The sequence below is a fragment of the Bos taurus genome, chromosome Y, assembly GCF_002263795.3.
Source record: "Bos taurus isolate L1 Dominette 01449 registration number 42190680 breed Hereford chromosome Y, ARS-UCD2.0, whole genome shotgun sequence".
Lineage (NCBI taxonomy): Eukaryota > Metazoa > Chordata > Mammalia > Artiodactyla > Bovidae > Bos > Bos taurus.
Window position 1 is genome coordinate 25,188,191 of NC_082638.1, and position 13,951 is coordinate 25,202,141.

At 56.3% G+C, this 13,951-nt stretch overlaps 1 protein-coding gene across 6 annotated transcripts; it reads right to left on the reverse strand.

Moving 5' to 3' along the window:
- Window positions 1–1,264: 1,264 nt before the first annotated feature.
- LOC132344517 (melanoma antigen preferentially expressed in tumors-like) lies at window positions 1,265–13,592 on the reverse strand. Of its 6 annotated transcripts, none has more exons than XM_059884152.1 (6): window positions 13,405–13,592; window positions 12,756–12,863; window positions 5,845–5,911; window positions 4,200–4,522; window positions 3,314–3,919; window positions 1,265–2,152 (listed from the first exon to the last, which is right to left on the reverse strand). In XM_059884152.1, exons 3-6 carry the CDS (start codon window positions 5,878–5,880, stop codon window positions 1,576–1,578), a joined length of 1,542 nt encoding a protein of 513 aa, XP_059740135.1. In that variant the 5' UTR covers window positions 5,881–5,911; window positions 12,756–12,863; window positions 13,405–13,592; the 3' UTR covers window positions 1,265–1,575. The 6 variants fall into 6 exon arrangements, with proteins under 6 accessions (XP_059740135.1, XP_059740138.1, XP_059740139.1 ...); XM_059884155.1 differs by having other exon boundaries at window positions 13,368–13,592; XM_059884156.1 differs by lacking the exon at window positions 13,405–13,592 and adding an exon at window positions 13,142–13,308.
- Between the last annotated feature and the right edge of the window lie 359 nt (window positions 13,593–13,951).

The window sequence follows — 13,951 nt, forward strand, 5'->3', positions numbered from 1 at the left end:
CTATTTCTGGTGGCCACCTTAGTACTTTAACACATTCTTTACATCGGGGTCCCTAGAGAGGGCTCACTTCAAGGACAGGTAGGGGGTATGCAGGTGATGACTCAGCTCCCAGGTGACTCCCACCCATCAACAAATGCCCACCGGCCCAGATTTTCCAGGATGCAGCCTGCTCCTGTGGACCACGTCTTGCAGACCACTGCTGCTAAAGGTCCCCGCCCAACTCTTTCTGGCCCCGATTTCTCTTACTTCTCTCCTAGACTGTGAGGGACAGAACCCCGTGAGAACAGAGCGAGGCCTGTGCTCAAACCACCCTGCATGTGAAGGGGAGTATGTGTTTTATGTGAAAAAAAAAAAAAAAAGAAGGAAGAGAAACCACTGTTGTCCAGCAGAACACACTGAAGCTTATCAACAGATGTACAGAAAAGCCTTCCCATGTTAGGTTACGAAGAAGCAGAGGACATGAGTTCAACCTCTTCTGCAGGGAAGGTTTCCAGGAAGGAGGACAGCAGCTCTGTGTCGATGGCTTGAGAGCAGATGAATGTACTGGAAGGCGTTTGGGTCTGCAGCCAGGAAAGGAATATGAGTGGTGGGGGGCGGGAGACCCAAGTTCAATCCCTGGGTCGGGGAGATGTCCTGGAAAAGAGGACGGCTGGCTACCCACTGCAGTATTCTCGCCTGTAGAATGCATTGGGCAGAGAAGCCCGGCTGCCTACGGTCCACGGAGTCCCAAAGTGGCAGATACGGAGGAGCAGTGGGAAAGTGGGAACGGGCTGCTGGCTCCCAGAGGCTCCAGATGGTCTGAGGGTGAATATCCCCCAGGACCCCGGGCCTGACTTTGCACAGTGAACCCGTCTTGGCACCGCCCGGGGGCTGAGATGGAGGCTTGGCATCTGCTGGATCCACCGGGGAAAATGCCGGAGTCCAGGGCCTGGGTGGGGTTAGCAGCGAGGGTCCCGTGGGAAGACGGTCCCCTCCAGCGGTGCTCGCTCCTGGACACTTAGTTCGTTGCAGGCCCTGAGGACGCGCCTCGTATTATGACGACAGATCGAACAGCCTCCGAAACGAGTGAGGACGTGGATGCCCTGGAAATGAGAACCACACGGAGTGGGCAAACAGGGCCCTGAACTCCTGTAGCCGATCCTTGCCTATCGGAGCGCATCTAGGCCCCACTCACGCTCAGGCCCTTTTATTTAACCACCAACAGGAAGACTCACGAGTTTAAAGGGGAAAATCATGGACACAGATGACAGAGGACCCCAAATGATTCACACTGAACTTCCCTTTATTTCTGTTATTTCTGTTAACAATCCAACACGGGGGTAATGACGCCAACAACCTCCCAAGCCCAAAACCCCGCCTCCAGAGTTCAGATTCACATTTCCAACTTGGTCGGAGCACATCTCTCCAAAGAATACCACCAACCCCTCCCTCCCCGCCCACTCTATATCACCTTTCCTTTTCCCCCATGCACTGAACAACTGTCTGAAACTGTGGTTTGTCTTCCTTCTAGATGCACTGAGGTCTGGGTGGCAGTGTCCCGGTGCCAGGGACAAAGCCTGCAACTCGTGACCTGGGCTAGGCGGGCATGTAGCAGGGGCACAGGATGGGCCAGATGCCGTAGAAGATCTCGTCACCGCAGTGGGGACAGGTGTTGGAGCTGAACCAGACCGTGCTGGCCCGCCCAGACGTGCGCACCAGCTGCCTGAGCCGGGCGTGCAGCTGAGCCAGGAGGCCCGGGTGCAGGGTGCCGCGCACATCCTCATAGCTCTCCAGGGGTGCGGGGTACAGCACCAGACTCAGCTTGCTCAGCCCCACGGTGTGCTGCAGCAGGCTCTCCAGCACGGACATGGAGATGGGGTTGCCGCAGAAGCGGAAGGTGGTGAGCTGGGAGCAGCGGCTCAGGGAGGGCAGGAGGGCGCTGAACTGGGAGTCCACGATGCCGCACTCGTCCAGGTCCAGGTCCTGCAGGGTGGCCGAGGTCCTCTCGATCAGGACCTGCAGGGGCTCCAGGCTGAGGCTGGTCAGGTTGACCCCGCTGAGCCCCAGGTCCTTCAGGAGGCTGACGCTTGGGCACTGCGACAGGTACGTCAGGTCTGACTCCGAAATCAGGCAGTTGCTGATGCACAGGGTCTCCAGAGGGGTCTTCAGGCACCTGGGGGAGACACAGGGCAGTCAGTCCCAGGGGCAGAGGTGGCGGGCCGAAGGACGTGGGGAGGAGAGGCCTGTTTCACCGCAACGCAGGGCATCTCACTGGCTCGGGGCTGGCCTCTCCCCTTCTTGACGGGAAGGCAGGGGCTCTTCCGGGGGGAAGGTCATGCTCACCGGGGTATGACCTCCCCCTGCACAAAATGATGAACTATTTTCCGTGTGGGAAACAAACAGGAAACAAGTGTTATTTGCCTACGTCAGCTTATTAGTATTGGGGTAGCAGGAATTAGGGTGGTTTTACAAGACACGACTAGTTGAATGCAACAGCAGGCTGGATGCAGTGGACGTGGGCTGGGGTTCCACACCATCACTGGCCGAATATCCCCTGGACGGTTCCCAGACCGTCCATCTCCTTTTTTTTCTTCTTTCCTTTTTCTGGTTTCCCGGTGAACATATTTACCGCTAATGCTTGGACTCTGCAGCTGCCACAAAGAGAATCAATGCAACTCATTCATATGGCCACACTAGGCTGCATCCTCTCAGCTTTTATCACTGTGTTCAAGGCAGAGCGACAACCTGATACTGAGGATTTCCTACGTATTCAGAAGTCGGAAAGGAAAATAATGCTTGTCATTTGGACTGGAAGAGAATGGAGCCACTTCAACAATGATGCTCGTGGGACCTTTTCTCTTCTCTGGACTGCTTAGGAGCCACAATTTTCCCCGCCTGATCCCTCCTTGTCATCTCCAGAATCACCCACTTCCCAAAGCTCACCTGGAGCCTAAACCAGCTCAGGACAGAAGCGGCGGGTGCGAGGGAGAGACAGCGCTTCGGACTTCTAACCTCACGCCTGATGGACCGACGTCCTTCTCGCCGACTTCTCTGTCATCGTCTCCGCTAAGACAGCGCTCTCTCGGAAAGAACGCCCAAGGGCGTCACACCTGACCCCGACTATGTGCACGGCCAGCAAGAAGTCCCCTTTGACAACGTCTAACCCAGGCCACGCCTCTGACCCTGACCAGGGAGGTGACCTGACCAGACGCCCGCGGACAGAGCGGCGGCACCCTGAGGACTTCCCAGCGACCCGTGCACCCTGGCAATGTCCCCAGCGGCCACGAAACGAGACAGGCCGGTTCTGGTCTGCGGACCTGGCGCCACGCCTCACCTGAGCACCTGGTGCAGGCGGCCCTCGAGGAAGGAGATGGAGTCCAGGGAGAGCTCCTGCAGGTGGGGCAGGTTCAGGAACTGGGCGGTGAGCTGGCGGACGCAGTGCGCCTCCCGGGCGGGGGCGGTGTGCGGCAACAGGCGCACGCGCGACAGCAGCAGCCGGCGCAGGTTGCCCATCCGGCCCAGGTGCGGCAGGAACCTGCCCAGCGTGGCCAGCTTCCAGGTGCAGTTCACCTCCAGGTCCTGGATGGAGTCCAGCTGCACCAGCTTCAGGATCCTCCTGATGCTCTGCACGGGGACGGTGAAGATTCTCAGCTTCTGGCAGCGCAGGTGCAGCAGGCTCCTCCTCTGCTTGGCCTTCTTCAACAGGTAGCTGAGGGTCTCGTCCAGCGTGTCCTCCTTGAGGCACAGGTCGACCAGCACCTCCACAGGGGCCCGCGCCGGCTTCAGCCCCGCCTGCGCCTCCACCCTGCGCGCCTTCTGCATGGGCTGGGCCGGCTCGGGCTCCAGCAGCGAGCACACGCTGGCCTTGATGCCACACCACAGGGTCCAGAAGTCCTGGTGGGCGTTGCGGCGCAAGTCCAGCACCTGCAGCTTCCACCGCCTGCGGGGCCGAGGGGGACACACTGAGCTGCGCAGGGGCCGACGGGCACCAGGACCCCGCGAGGGCGCTGCACTCCACACGCCACAGATCCTCTGGCTGCCGGGCCCGCCTTGGTCCCCGCTTTAAGGCACACTGCGGGGGGGGCGGGGGGGGAACCACGTGCCTTTTGTCCCCTCAACCAGTCCTCTCCCCCCGAACGCCTGTTCCCAGGTCATCCTCCTGGCCTGGCTGCATCTTGCTCACACCCCCAGGCCCCACCAGTCTGCCAGGTCGACCTTACCTGGGGCGGACCTCCTCAGCAAGCAGGAGGTCCAGGCCGTCGAGTGCAGCCTGGAAGGTCTCCAGATGAGGCTCGTGGTCCTTCATCAGGGCGCCCAGAGGGAGGCAGGCAAAGGGCCAGGCCTGCACCATCGCCTTCACGGCATGGGTGTGCCTCCCGGCAAAGGCCGCCGTAAACAGCGGAGGGAAGAGCTCCACGGGCAGCTCCTCCAGGGCCGCGACGGCCAAGGCCTCGTTCTGCAGCAGGCTCTGGCCGGCCAGCTCCAGGAGTCGGCGGGGGGGCGCCCAGACGCCCATCCTGAAGCACCTACTCCGGAACCAGTCCTGGGGGGATGTCAGAGAGCGAGGGGTGGGGGCGGGTCCTTCTCCGGCCAAGGAACCGGGGAGACCCTGCTGTCCCTCCACCCTCACGGAACCCAAGGCAGGGTCAGACACATCTTCTGGCCACCAAGTCACAGCTCTGGCCCCCGCTGGCACCAGGACGAGCCTCTCTCCCGGCAGCAACAAAGGGACAAGGTGACCTCTTGCCCCATCCCGTATCTACTGGCTGCTGCATTTGATCCCAGCCCTGCTGGCCGGCAGATACCTAGGAGTCTGACAGCTGACCCCACTCTCTTCAGAGAAAGCTTCTGATTATTACCCAAGGGCTGAAAACAGCAATAAGGAGTTTAGCCCAACACGGCCTGTCTCTAAACTCCAGCCAGTAACTCACGCGATGGGTGCTGTCATGTCACTCGATAAAAAGACGTGCCTTTCACTCTGCGTCTCTTCTACAAATCTTACTACCGTTCGGTTCAGTGGAGCAAAGCGCTCACATTCTGAACAAAGCCTGCACTCTTTAAAATATTCTACAGATTTTGGTTTTGGTATTCCACGGACTTAGAGAAGAGTTTCGACCTTTTAAAACAAAAAGAAACCCCCAGAACCCTTTAAGCTAGTAAATTCACAAAACCGTAAATTGGTATGAACTATAATCACTGCTCACACACTCAAGTGTACAACGTCACTCAAAAACTCCTCCGAATGAGACGTCTTGCGTTAAAGCAATTCCAGGAACGTCCCTGGCTGTTCAGTGAGGAGGACTCGGTGCTTTCACGGCAGGGCCACGAGTTCTATCCTTACCAGGGAACTAGGACCCCAGATGCGGTCGGGTGCGGACCCATGCCCTCACGATCACCCCGTCCTACCCCATCCCTCCCGCCACCAAATTCTACTTGGTTAAGAAATGTTCTTGACCGTCTGTAAAAGTGGCGGAAATCAGAGAAGAAACCAGTCTGGGACAAACGTAAAACTGCACGCAGGAGCAAAAGCAAAGTGTGCAACTGCCAAGGTGAATGGAAAGGCAAAGAAAATTCTCTACAGGATCGTGGCCTGTGTCGCCTGTGCCATGAATACCCCGGCAGGTACAGCTGTCAGAACCTGAGGCTCCAGCGTGGAGCAGTGCGCTCAGCCCTGAGACCGTCTTCTCCTTCCAGGGCACGCTTTTGAGATTCTGGCCGAAACGTCCATTCCCGGCTCAAGTGCTATCTTACTACTAGATCTCCATCCAGCTAAAGGCTGAGTGGGGCGTTTACTTTCTCACTACATACAACTGATGGGATCCTCTGTCTGTTCACAGAAGCAAAATATCAAAGAGGAAAACCAACCTGAAGGTACGTTCGTTGGGGGAGTTTGGGCCACATCAAAATCACCCAAATGTTCACGTTCAGACAGCTTTGTGCGGACGGTGGTGTCGCCCCAGAAGAAAAAGAGACAGAGTAAGACTCCCGGGTGTCACACCGTCGCTTACACATCATATTACGCCACACAGCGACACGTGACACGTGTGCTCGTTCACGGGGGAACAGAGGTGTAATGGAGAGATGGTGGGTCCTCCAGCTTTTGAGGGTCCAGGCTTCCCTGGAACCGGTCAGGTCAAAATGACACCTAGGAGCTGGCCAGGAGAACAGAGGGACCAGACATTTGGAGTGAAACCAAGGGAAGCAGCCAAGTCCCGTGTGTTGCGTTTCCAGGAATTCAGCGACTTCTCTTAGGCTGGGCTTGACAAATTGCCAGCAGAGGGAGTGGCTACAAAGGGACCAGGTGGATCCCTTAAACCCAAGGCAAACCCAAGATCCACGCTGCCTCCCTCCCTGGAGGCAAAGACCATTTCCTCCCTGAAGCCAGGAGATTAAATTTAGGAATGTGACGCGTCCCTTTCGGCTGGCCAAACCCGGGACGCGCCTTCTTCTGCCTGAAAGCCACTGAGGGCTTAGGGTCGTGGGCTCTCCTGAAAGGAAATAAAACGTGGGCCAAGGACACAAATTCTGTGTCAGCAAACGGCGGCAAGACGAGGCTCAGGCGTCCCCATGCACATCCCAGCCTGGGCTCTGTCCAGCGACCTGTACCTTCACCACGAACTTCAAAGCCTCCCTCCCAAGAGCAGGGGGGTAACCTGACGTTCCCTCAGTGCCAGTGAACAAGGAATGCAAAGCGCCTTCGAAACCCCCACCCCTCACCCCTCTCCCTCCCTCCTCTAAGGCTCTCACCTACACAGATTCTGATGGGAGCTCAACTCGAAGCCCACAAATACAATTCCCTTTGTCCTCTGCTCTGCATTAAGCACAGGGAGCAACACGGACTTTCTGCCCAGGGGGGTGCAAAGCCTGCATCAGAGGGTCTGGGGTGCAGCCCCTGCTGGGCTCGCGGACGCGCTGGTTCTGCTGCGGTCTCAGAACACAGACGGACGGAACCTCTCCACCCTCGGCCTTGTGATGCCGCAACAGTTCTTCTGTTTGGAGGGCCAGAAGGTGGCCTTCCCTGAAGGACACGCTGCAGTTTGGTAACTTCCTAGAGATGGCACTCACCAAATTCCTACCATCCCCATCAGCAGCCAGAGATGTGTCTGCCCCTTAAATAGAGCTAAAACCCTAAAACAGGGTCAAGCTGCAATGTGCCTAGTGGGCATTTTGCCTTCCAGCAATCACCTGGACCAAGCAGCTGCAGGAGCTCAAGCCTCGCAACCAAGAGAATCATCAAGTCCCTGATTAAGGAGCAGCCGTGACGACCCTGGCACTCTCCCCCACTTCCTCAAATAACCTTCAGAGAGAAGCCGAAGCTCACCCCTGGTTTTCTTTCCAGCCTGGAAAGAGCCCGAGACAGCCAAGGCAGGACGCTGTCACGCTCCACGGAGGAGGAACCGGAAGACCCCCCTGGGCGAAGATGGATGGATGGACGCATCTGCCCCACTGTACATGAGGGAGAGCTGGCCGACTTCACGGGCACTTGGGCAGACAGCCAACAGCAGAGGACCAGGCTTGGGATGTTTCCACGGGAACTCAACATCCAGGAGATCTAAGGACGCAGGAGGGACCACTGTCTTCAAATGATCTAAAAACGGCAAGTATCAGCCAGAAAGTCTCTCCGGGCCAGGCAGGGGACAGGCCTCTGTCCACCTCCAGCTCCACAGAGTCCGTTTGGGCAGGGGACTCACTGGACACAGAAGCACCAGGGGCTCATCGGCATGAAGACGGGATCTCCCTGCCCAGCGTCAGGTCGGCCCAGGACGACTCCCAGGGACCGAGGCGTGAGTCAACCTGGCGGACAGTTCTACCTCACAGGCTGGTGCGGCCTCGGAGCTCGTTTCGGGGTTGGGAAGAGCTCATTCCCTCTCTAGCTGCACAATTCCTTCTGCGACGGCAAACCGTCGGCTCCCCAGGGCCTTCCTCGGGGGTCTTTGGAATGCCTCTGTGCCCAAAGAGGCACTAGAAATGCTGGAAGATGACCCTCCCTGGCTTCTGGATGAAGACCACAGCCTGGCTGGTCCTCAGAGGCCCCAGACTGACAGAAGCCCTGCGGACCCAGCCTCCAGCAGACGACATCCCACCTGCAGTTCCAGTAGGTCTGCCCTCCCTCCGCTCTGCAGCTGGATCTCTTCTTACCCTGGAAAGGTCTACCCTTTCTATGAGCCCCCTCTGCCTCTTCCTGTGCTTGGCAAGACGGATTCAATGACATCTAGACCTAAACAAAAGAGGCTCCCTCCTTCTTCCTCCACAGTGAAGACTTGCCAGAGGTCCAGGTCACCCTACCTCTAGCCAGTTACTCCTCAGCCTGGTGCTTCTACAGGCAAAGCAGCAGTAGGGTGGAGTGGGCGGGGGATGGGAGGGTGAGGGTCCGCTCCAGGCAGCAGAACTAGGGGCCTGGTCTCCCGGCTCTCAGAGCTGTATCTCATTTGCTCGAGCGGTGTCGGGATCACTGAGGGCGCTGCGGCCTGCGCTTGGGGGCGGGGGGAGCATCCCCAGCTGGTAGATAGTAGTGGAATAATACAACAGAATGATCAGACAGTTGGCTCGATACTCCACGAGGGAACTGTACATAAGAGAAGAAACTTTACAGGGTTTTGCGAGACCACAATAAGACGAATGACACTCAAGGAAGTAACGGGAAAATTCTGAAACACGTAGGCTTCCTCGATTCCTAGAGCAAAACAAAGTCGCCTGGCATCAAAGCCACCTTGGCTTGCTTTAATCAAGCGAACTTGCTTAGCAACAAAACCATGCAACACAAGCGTGAGACATGGCCCAAAACCATAAAACAGTGCTGGCCTGAGACTTGCACCCTGCCGAGTGAGCTCCGTGAGTCAATAACCCCCACAACATGCTCTTGGGCCCCCAAGACAAGACACGTTCTGGCCAGAATGCGTCCCCGAACAATACAACGATAGCCGAAAACAAGACCTACAACCTGCCCAGTGGTCATCAAGGTAGTGACTCCCCAAAACAGGCCCTGGACAAACCAAACACAATCACCTACGGAAAGGTGCCTTTTTCAAATCAAAGACCTGCATTGTCCTGAGACCCGAAAACAGTTTTCCCAAGTAACGTGACAGGGAAGTCTAGGGTGCTGCGGTCCACGGGGTCGCAAAGAGTGGCATACGACTGAGCAACTGAACTGAACTGAACTATGATAGTCCTAGCCTGACCACATAGAAAGGGACAAGGAAACTTCCCTGCCCTACCTGGGGGAGGCACTGATGATAGAAACGTGCTGTCTACTCAAGAAAAAGAAGATCTTCGCCCCCTTCCCCTCTTCCTCTGATGGTGTAAGTGTAACTGAGTACTTAGGGCAACACAACGCTTGGGAACCTTCCAAGTGTCCTACTCTCAATAAATCCCTTCCGTTCTAACACTTCGCTTCTCGCCCAATTTCTTCCTAGTATTAAGCAGTAACCGCTCAGTCGTGTCGGACTTCTTGGGACCCCACGGACTGTGGCCCACCAGGCTCCTCTGTCCATGGGATTCTCTAGGCAAAAATACGGGAGTGGCCTGCCATTTGCCACTCCAGGGGATCTTCCCAACTGCACACAAAGGAGACCTCACTAATGTGCAGTACAGGATACCCCCCGTTAACCCGTTTCAGAAAACTGCCTCCTGTCTTCATATCCTGTATCAATTCTATACCTCTGCTCCGACGATTGTTTATTTACTTAAGTGTTAAGGTGAATGACCTGGGGATATTTGTTCCATCCGGAGACATGAAGGGCTGTGGTGCCAGAGCTCACTGGAGCCCTGAAAACCAAACCTCATGGTTTCACAGGGTCCGACTCTGTTTCTCTTTGCCTAGGGGAGATGTCAGCGGCTGTACCCACTTCCTACTTCCAAGGGCACTCGGAGGGAGCACTGAGACTGGACACACACATGAGAGAGGCTCAGACAGAAGTGGGTGCGGGCAGCCTGGGAGGGGCTGTTTCTAATATTCACAAAGTGGCTGGCGGCGGGGGGCAGGGACATCATTCTCAGCGACTGAGAAGGACAGCTCGTGAAACGATCATGTTCATCCTCTAGCTAGGAGTACGTATGAGGAGGTGACATACAACACAAGTATAACTAATGCTGTTTTCTGTTGGATATAAAAGTGAACAGAGTGAGCCCTAAGAGTTCTCATCCAAAAAAGTACTTTTCTCTATTTAATTTTGAATCCAAATGAAATGCTGAACGTTCACTAGACTCCCTGCACTCATCACTGCAGGATGGATGTAAGTGGACTCATGATGCTGAACCCCTTAAACTTACCCAGGGCTATGAGACAATTCTACTCATATCTCAGTAAGACTGGGAAAAAAAAGAGAAACAAAGGCATGATCTTCCACTCAGGGTGTCTGAACAAACGAAAGGCAAGCAAGCCTCAAAACTAATGACTGGCAAACCTGATCTGTACCCTGGAGCAGGCCCACCGGGGTGACCACTCCAGCTGAAACTGCAAAGCCAACCTTCATAATCTAAGCACAATGATGATATTTTTCCATGGCCATTCCATGTTTTTTTTTGTTTTTTTTTTTCACGTTAAGAACCCTGTTGCACTAACTGAACTGTGTGACACCTTTGTTGTTGTTCAGTCACTCAGTCCTGTCTGACTCTTTGCGACCCTGTGAACCTTAGCACACAAATATTCCCTGTCCTTCACTGTCTCCCAGACATTGCTCAAACTCATGTCTATTGAGTCAGGGATGCCATCCATCCATTTCGTCCTCTGTCTTCCCCTTCTCCTCTTGTCTTCCATCCTTCCTAGCGTCAGAGTTCTTTCCAAACAGACAGATTCGCATCAGGTGGCCAACGTTTTGGAGCTTCAGCTTCAACATCAGCCCTTCCAAAGAATACTCAGGGTTGATCTCCTTTAGCATTCACTGGTTGTAAATGTTTAGAGAATCAACAATAGTAAAGCTATTTTTTTTTTTTTTTTTTACTACTCTGCCATCTTAAGCATTGAGAATTAAAGTGTTTCATTTCTTTGCAAACACGTCAGCAAGGAGTCCTCTCGACTCTGCTTCCTTTCTTCTCAGCACATAACTTACAACTGGGGGTGAGCATCTTTCCTATGCACCACCTGGCCAACTGTCACCCTACTTCCTAAGCCTGGATCTGCTTCACCGGCTCATTCTTTGTGCTTTCAGGCCTGATACTATCTCCGAGTTTCTTTATCACTGCCAAGTGAAGCAATATTTGCTGGCATCTTTGCCTCTGAGATATCTTCATTTCTTTTATCACCAACAGGCTCTTTATTTAAGTTTGTGTAGGGGATGGGGAATCAGAGCCTGAAGCTGGATTCTCAATCAAACTGACAAAACCTCCTATCCGGCAGAATTTAAATCACCAAGTGTTTCACTTTCCTCACCTCAGTGACGCTGAAACAGCATCAGCTGTTTCCTTTTTCCTTTTCACACGCAAGGGCTGGGGCTCAGGAGAGGGTCACAGAGGGGGCCACGGAGACGGACACGGGAATGATGCCTCTGGCCAGGTCCAGGTCTCTCTAAGCCATCCCTGGGCCTATCTGGTGGGGCAGTGTGCCCAGGAACCTCTCTGAGGACTGGAATACCCTACTCTGTTTGTGGGCAGTGAAAAGCTTAGGGACTACTAGAGCAGAGAACAGGAGCCTCCCTTCAGGGGACGTGATCCACCACAGCCTAGGGACTCAGCGGGTCTGAGGGTACTGCCGGGGCATCCAGGAGGATGGGGCAATGGTGCAATATTCGGGGACAAATCCAGAGAGGCCTAGATTTACACCTTACCTCAGTTCAACAGCTGTCCCCCAAGGGCTCAGGCTCAGGCCATCTCCCAGCAGGAAACCTCCCAGTACTGCCTGCCCTGCACAGGGCCAAGTAGGCAGATTCACTGATGGGGTGTCACCGGCAGGATCTGGGGAGCAGCTGTGCACAGAGACCTCTCCCACTGGTGAGGCAGGAGATATGAAGGGTGTGGGAACCCTGGTCCGGTGCCGGGACTGCAGAAGCAGACCTCTGGGACTCTCTGCCGTGGCCTGGGCTCTGATCACACTCTGTCTGCACAGGAAAGGGACTGGCTGGCAGCCCCAGCCTGGCCCTTTTCTCCCCCTGCCCTGAACTCCCCTGGATTCATGACCTGGACCTCTCCTCCTTCCACAGCTTCCTCCTCTCAGGGTCCTGGCCCCAGTCGGTCCTGACCCAGACACTCAAGAGTCTGCAGCTCTGGGACCGAGGGTCCACGTGTACTACTCTGGAGTCAGCAGTGATACTGGGGGTTACAGCCAGGTGTGCTGGGTCGCCCTTGGGTCAGTGGCGCCCAAGGCCTACCCAGCACCCCCAGGGCATAATGTCGTCCTCGCCCTACGGGGTCTCTCTCCATTTCACGTCTGGCCACTGGCCTCCTCCAGCTGCAGCTGGAGGACTCACTCTACTGCCTGAGTGCTTGCTTTCCAGGAGCACCTCACTCCCAGGGGACCCACACTTACAGAGAAGGCTCGCCACCCAGCCTTTGCCCAATACCACAAAGGGGCCCAGTGTCTGGCGTCTGAAACCCGCCTCCCAAGCACAGGTTCCCAAGTTCGGAACCTCACCGTGGCTTCGCGAATGGGGCCCCAACTCGCCGAAGCTGCCTCTTCCAACACAACAGCAGGACCAAAGCTCTCTTAGGAAAATGCCTTGGGAAACTAAACGGTGCTCATCCTCCTCCTGCCCTGAGGGCCTCAGGCCCCAGATGCTACCCAGCTCCAAGATGACCAGAACGGAGTGGGCACCAGAGGTGGCCAAGGGGATCGATCAGCTTACCTCAAGATGACTTCCCCCCGCACTGGTTCAGCTCACAATGGCCTCAGGCCCTCACACACCTGGTTTCCCTGGTCTCCTGTCCTCTCAGTCACCCGTGTCCACCGGAGCCTGAGAGCAAGAACCAAAATGCTCCATAAGTAAGACGACGGTACGTCAACATGCGTCTTGAGGAAGCCTGAGGAGACACTGAAAACCGGAGGGCCAACCCCGCCATGTGACTGCGCGTCTCCTCATCTCCAAATCTGAGCAATTTCTCCAGGGCCGGACCAGCGGACAATGGAAGCCCCGAGCTGCTGCTCGGGTCAAAGGGCCCTTCCTCTAAGGACACTGACCACCATCCCGCAGCCCCATTTCGGCCGCTTGCTCGGCCCACCACGCCCTGGCACCTCCAGAGGGGACCCCACGTCCAGTGCCAAGCGGCGGCAGACGGTGGTTCGCTGCATTATTGCGTCCACAGCGCGGGTCCCGCGGCCTCTTTCTGGAGCACGTGGCCCCGGCTGGCTCCTCCCCCGCTTCAGCCTTCACTCCAGCCCGCGGTCCCATAACTCCTTTTAGGGCAGCAAAGAGAACTGCGGGTCTGTGGGGGCGAACAAGGGACTAGCTTAAGCTCACCTTGAGGGAAAGCCGGGAACCCGAGGCGGGAACTTACGGTTTGTGCAGCCGCGCCTCTCCACGTGATCCCTGCTGAACGTTGAGGAGAGAGAAGCGGTGACTCAGCAGTGTGGCCCAACCAATCCCAGCTCCTGTTTCCTCCCGGAGCAAATCTCGCGAGATCTTGGTATAGCGACTTGGGTCTCCCGGAGTTCCAGAAGAGGCCTGGAGGGGCCAAAGAGATGGGGAGGCGTGGTGCCTGTGGCAACGCCCACCAGAATGGCTGGAGGAGGAGCATTAGGGTGGCGTGCTGGGCGTGGGGAGGTGCGAGGATGGGTGGGTTCAGTGTTGTTGTCGGGGGAAGTGGGGGAGGGGTGGGGGAAGAGGAGGGGTGGGTGGGCTGTAGGGGGGGGTGAGGGGCGGGGGGTTAGGAGTGGTGGGGGTTAGGATTGGTGGGGGGGAGGAGTGGTGGGCGGGGGGTGGGGGGGTGAGGGGTTGGGGGATTGGGGGGTGTGGATGGCGGGGGTGTGGGTTGAGGGGGTTCGGAATGGCATAGGTGTGCGCGACTCCGGGTAAATGATGCTTTCCCTGGTGGCTCAGATGTT

Coding starts and splice junctions, on each gene's coding strand:
- LOC132344517 (XM_059884152.1), bottom strand. CDS start 5,880: ATGTGGCCCAAACTCCCCCAACGAACGTACCTTCAG. Junction 3,920..4,199: donor GCTGAGGAGGTCCGCCCCAG/GTAAGGTCGACC, acceptor TCGGCCCCGCAG/GCGGTGGAAGCTGCAGGTGC. Junction 2,153..3,313: donor CGCCTGCACCAGGTGCTCAG/GTGAGGCGTGGC, acceptor TGTCTCCCCCAG/GTGCCTGAAGACCCCTCTGG.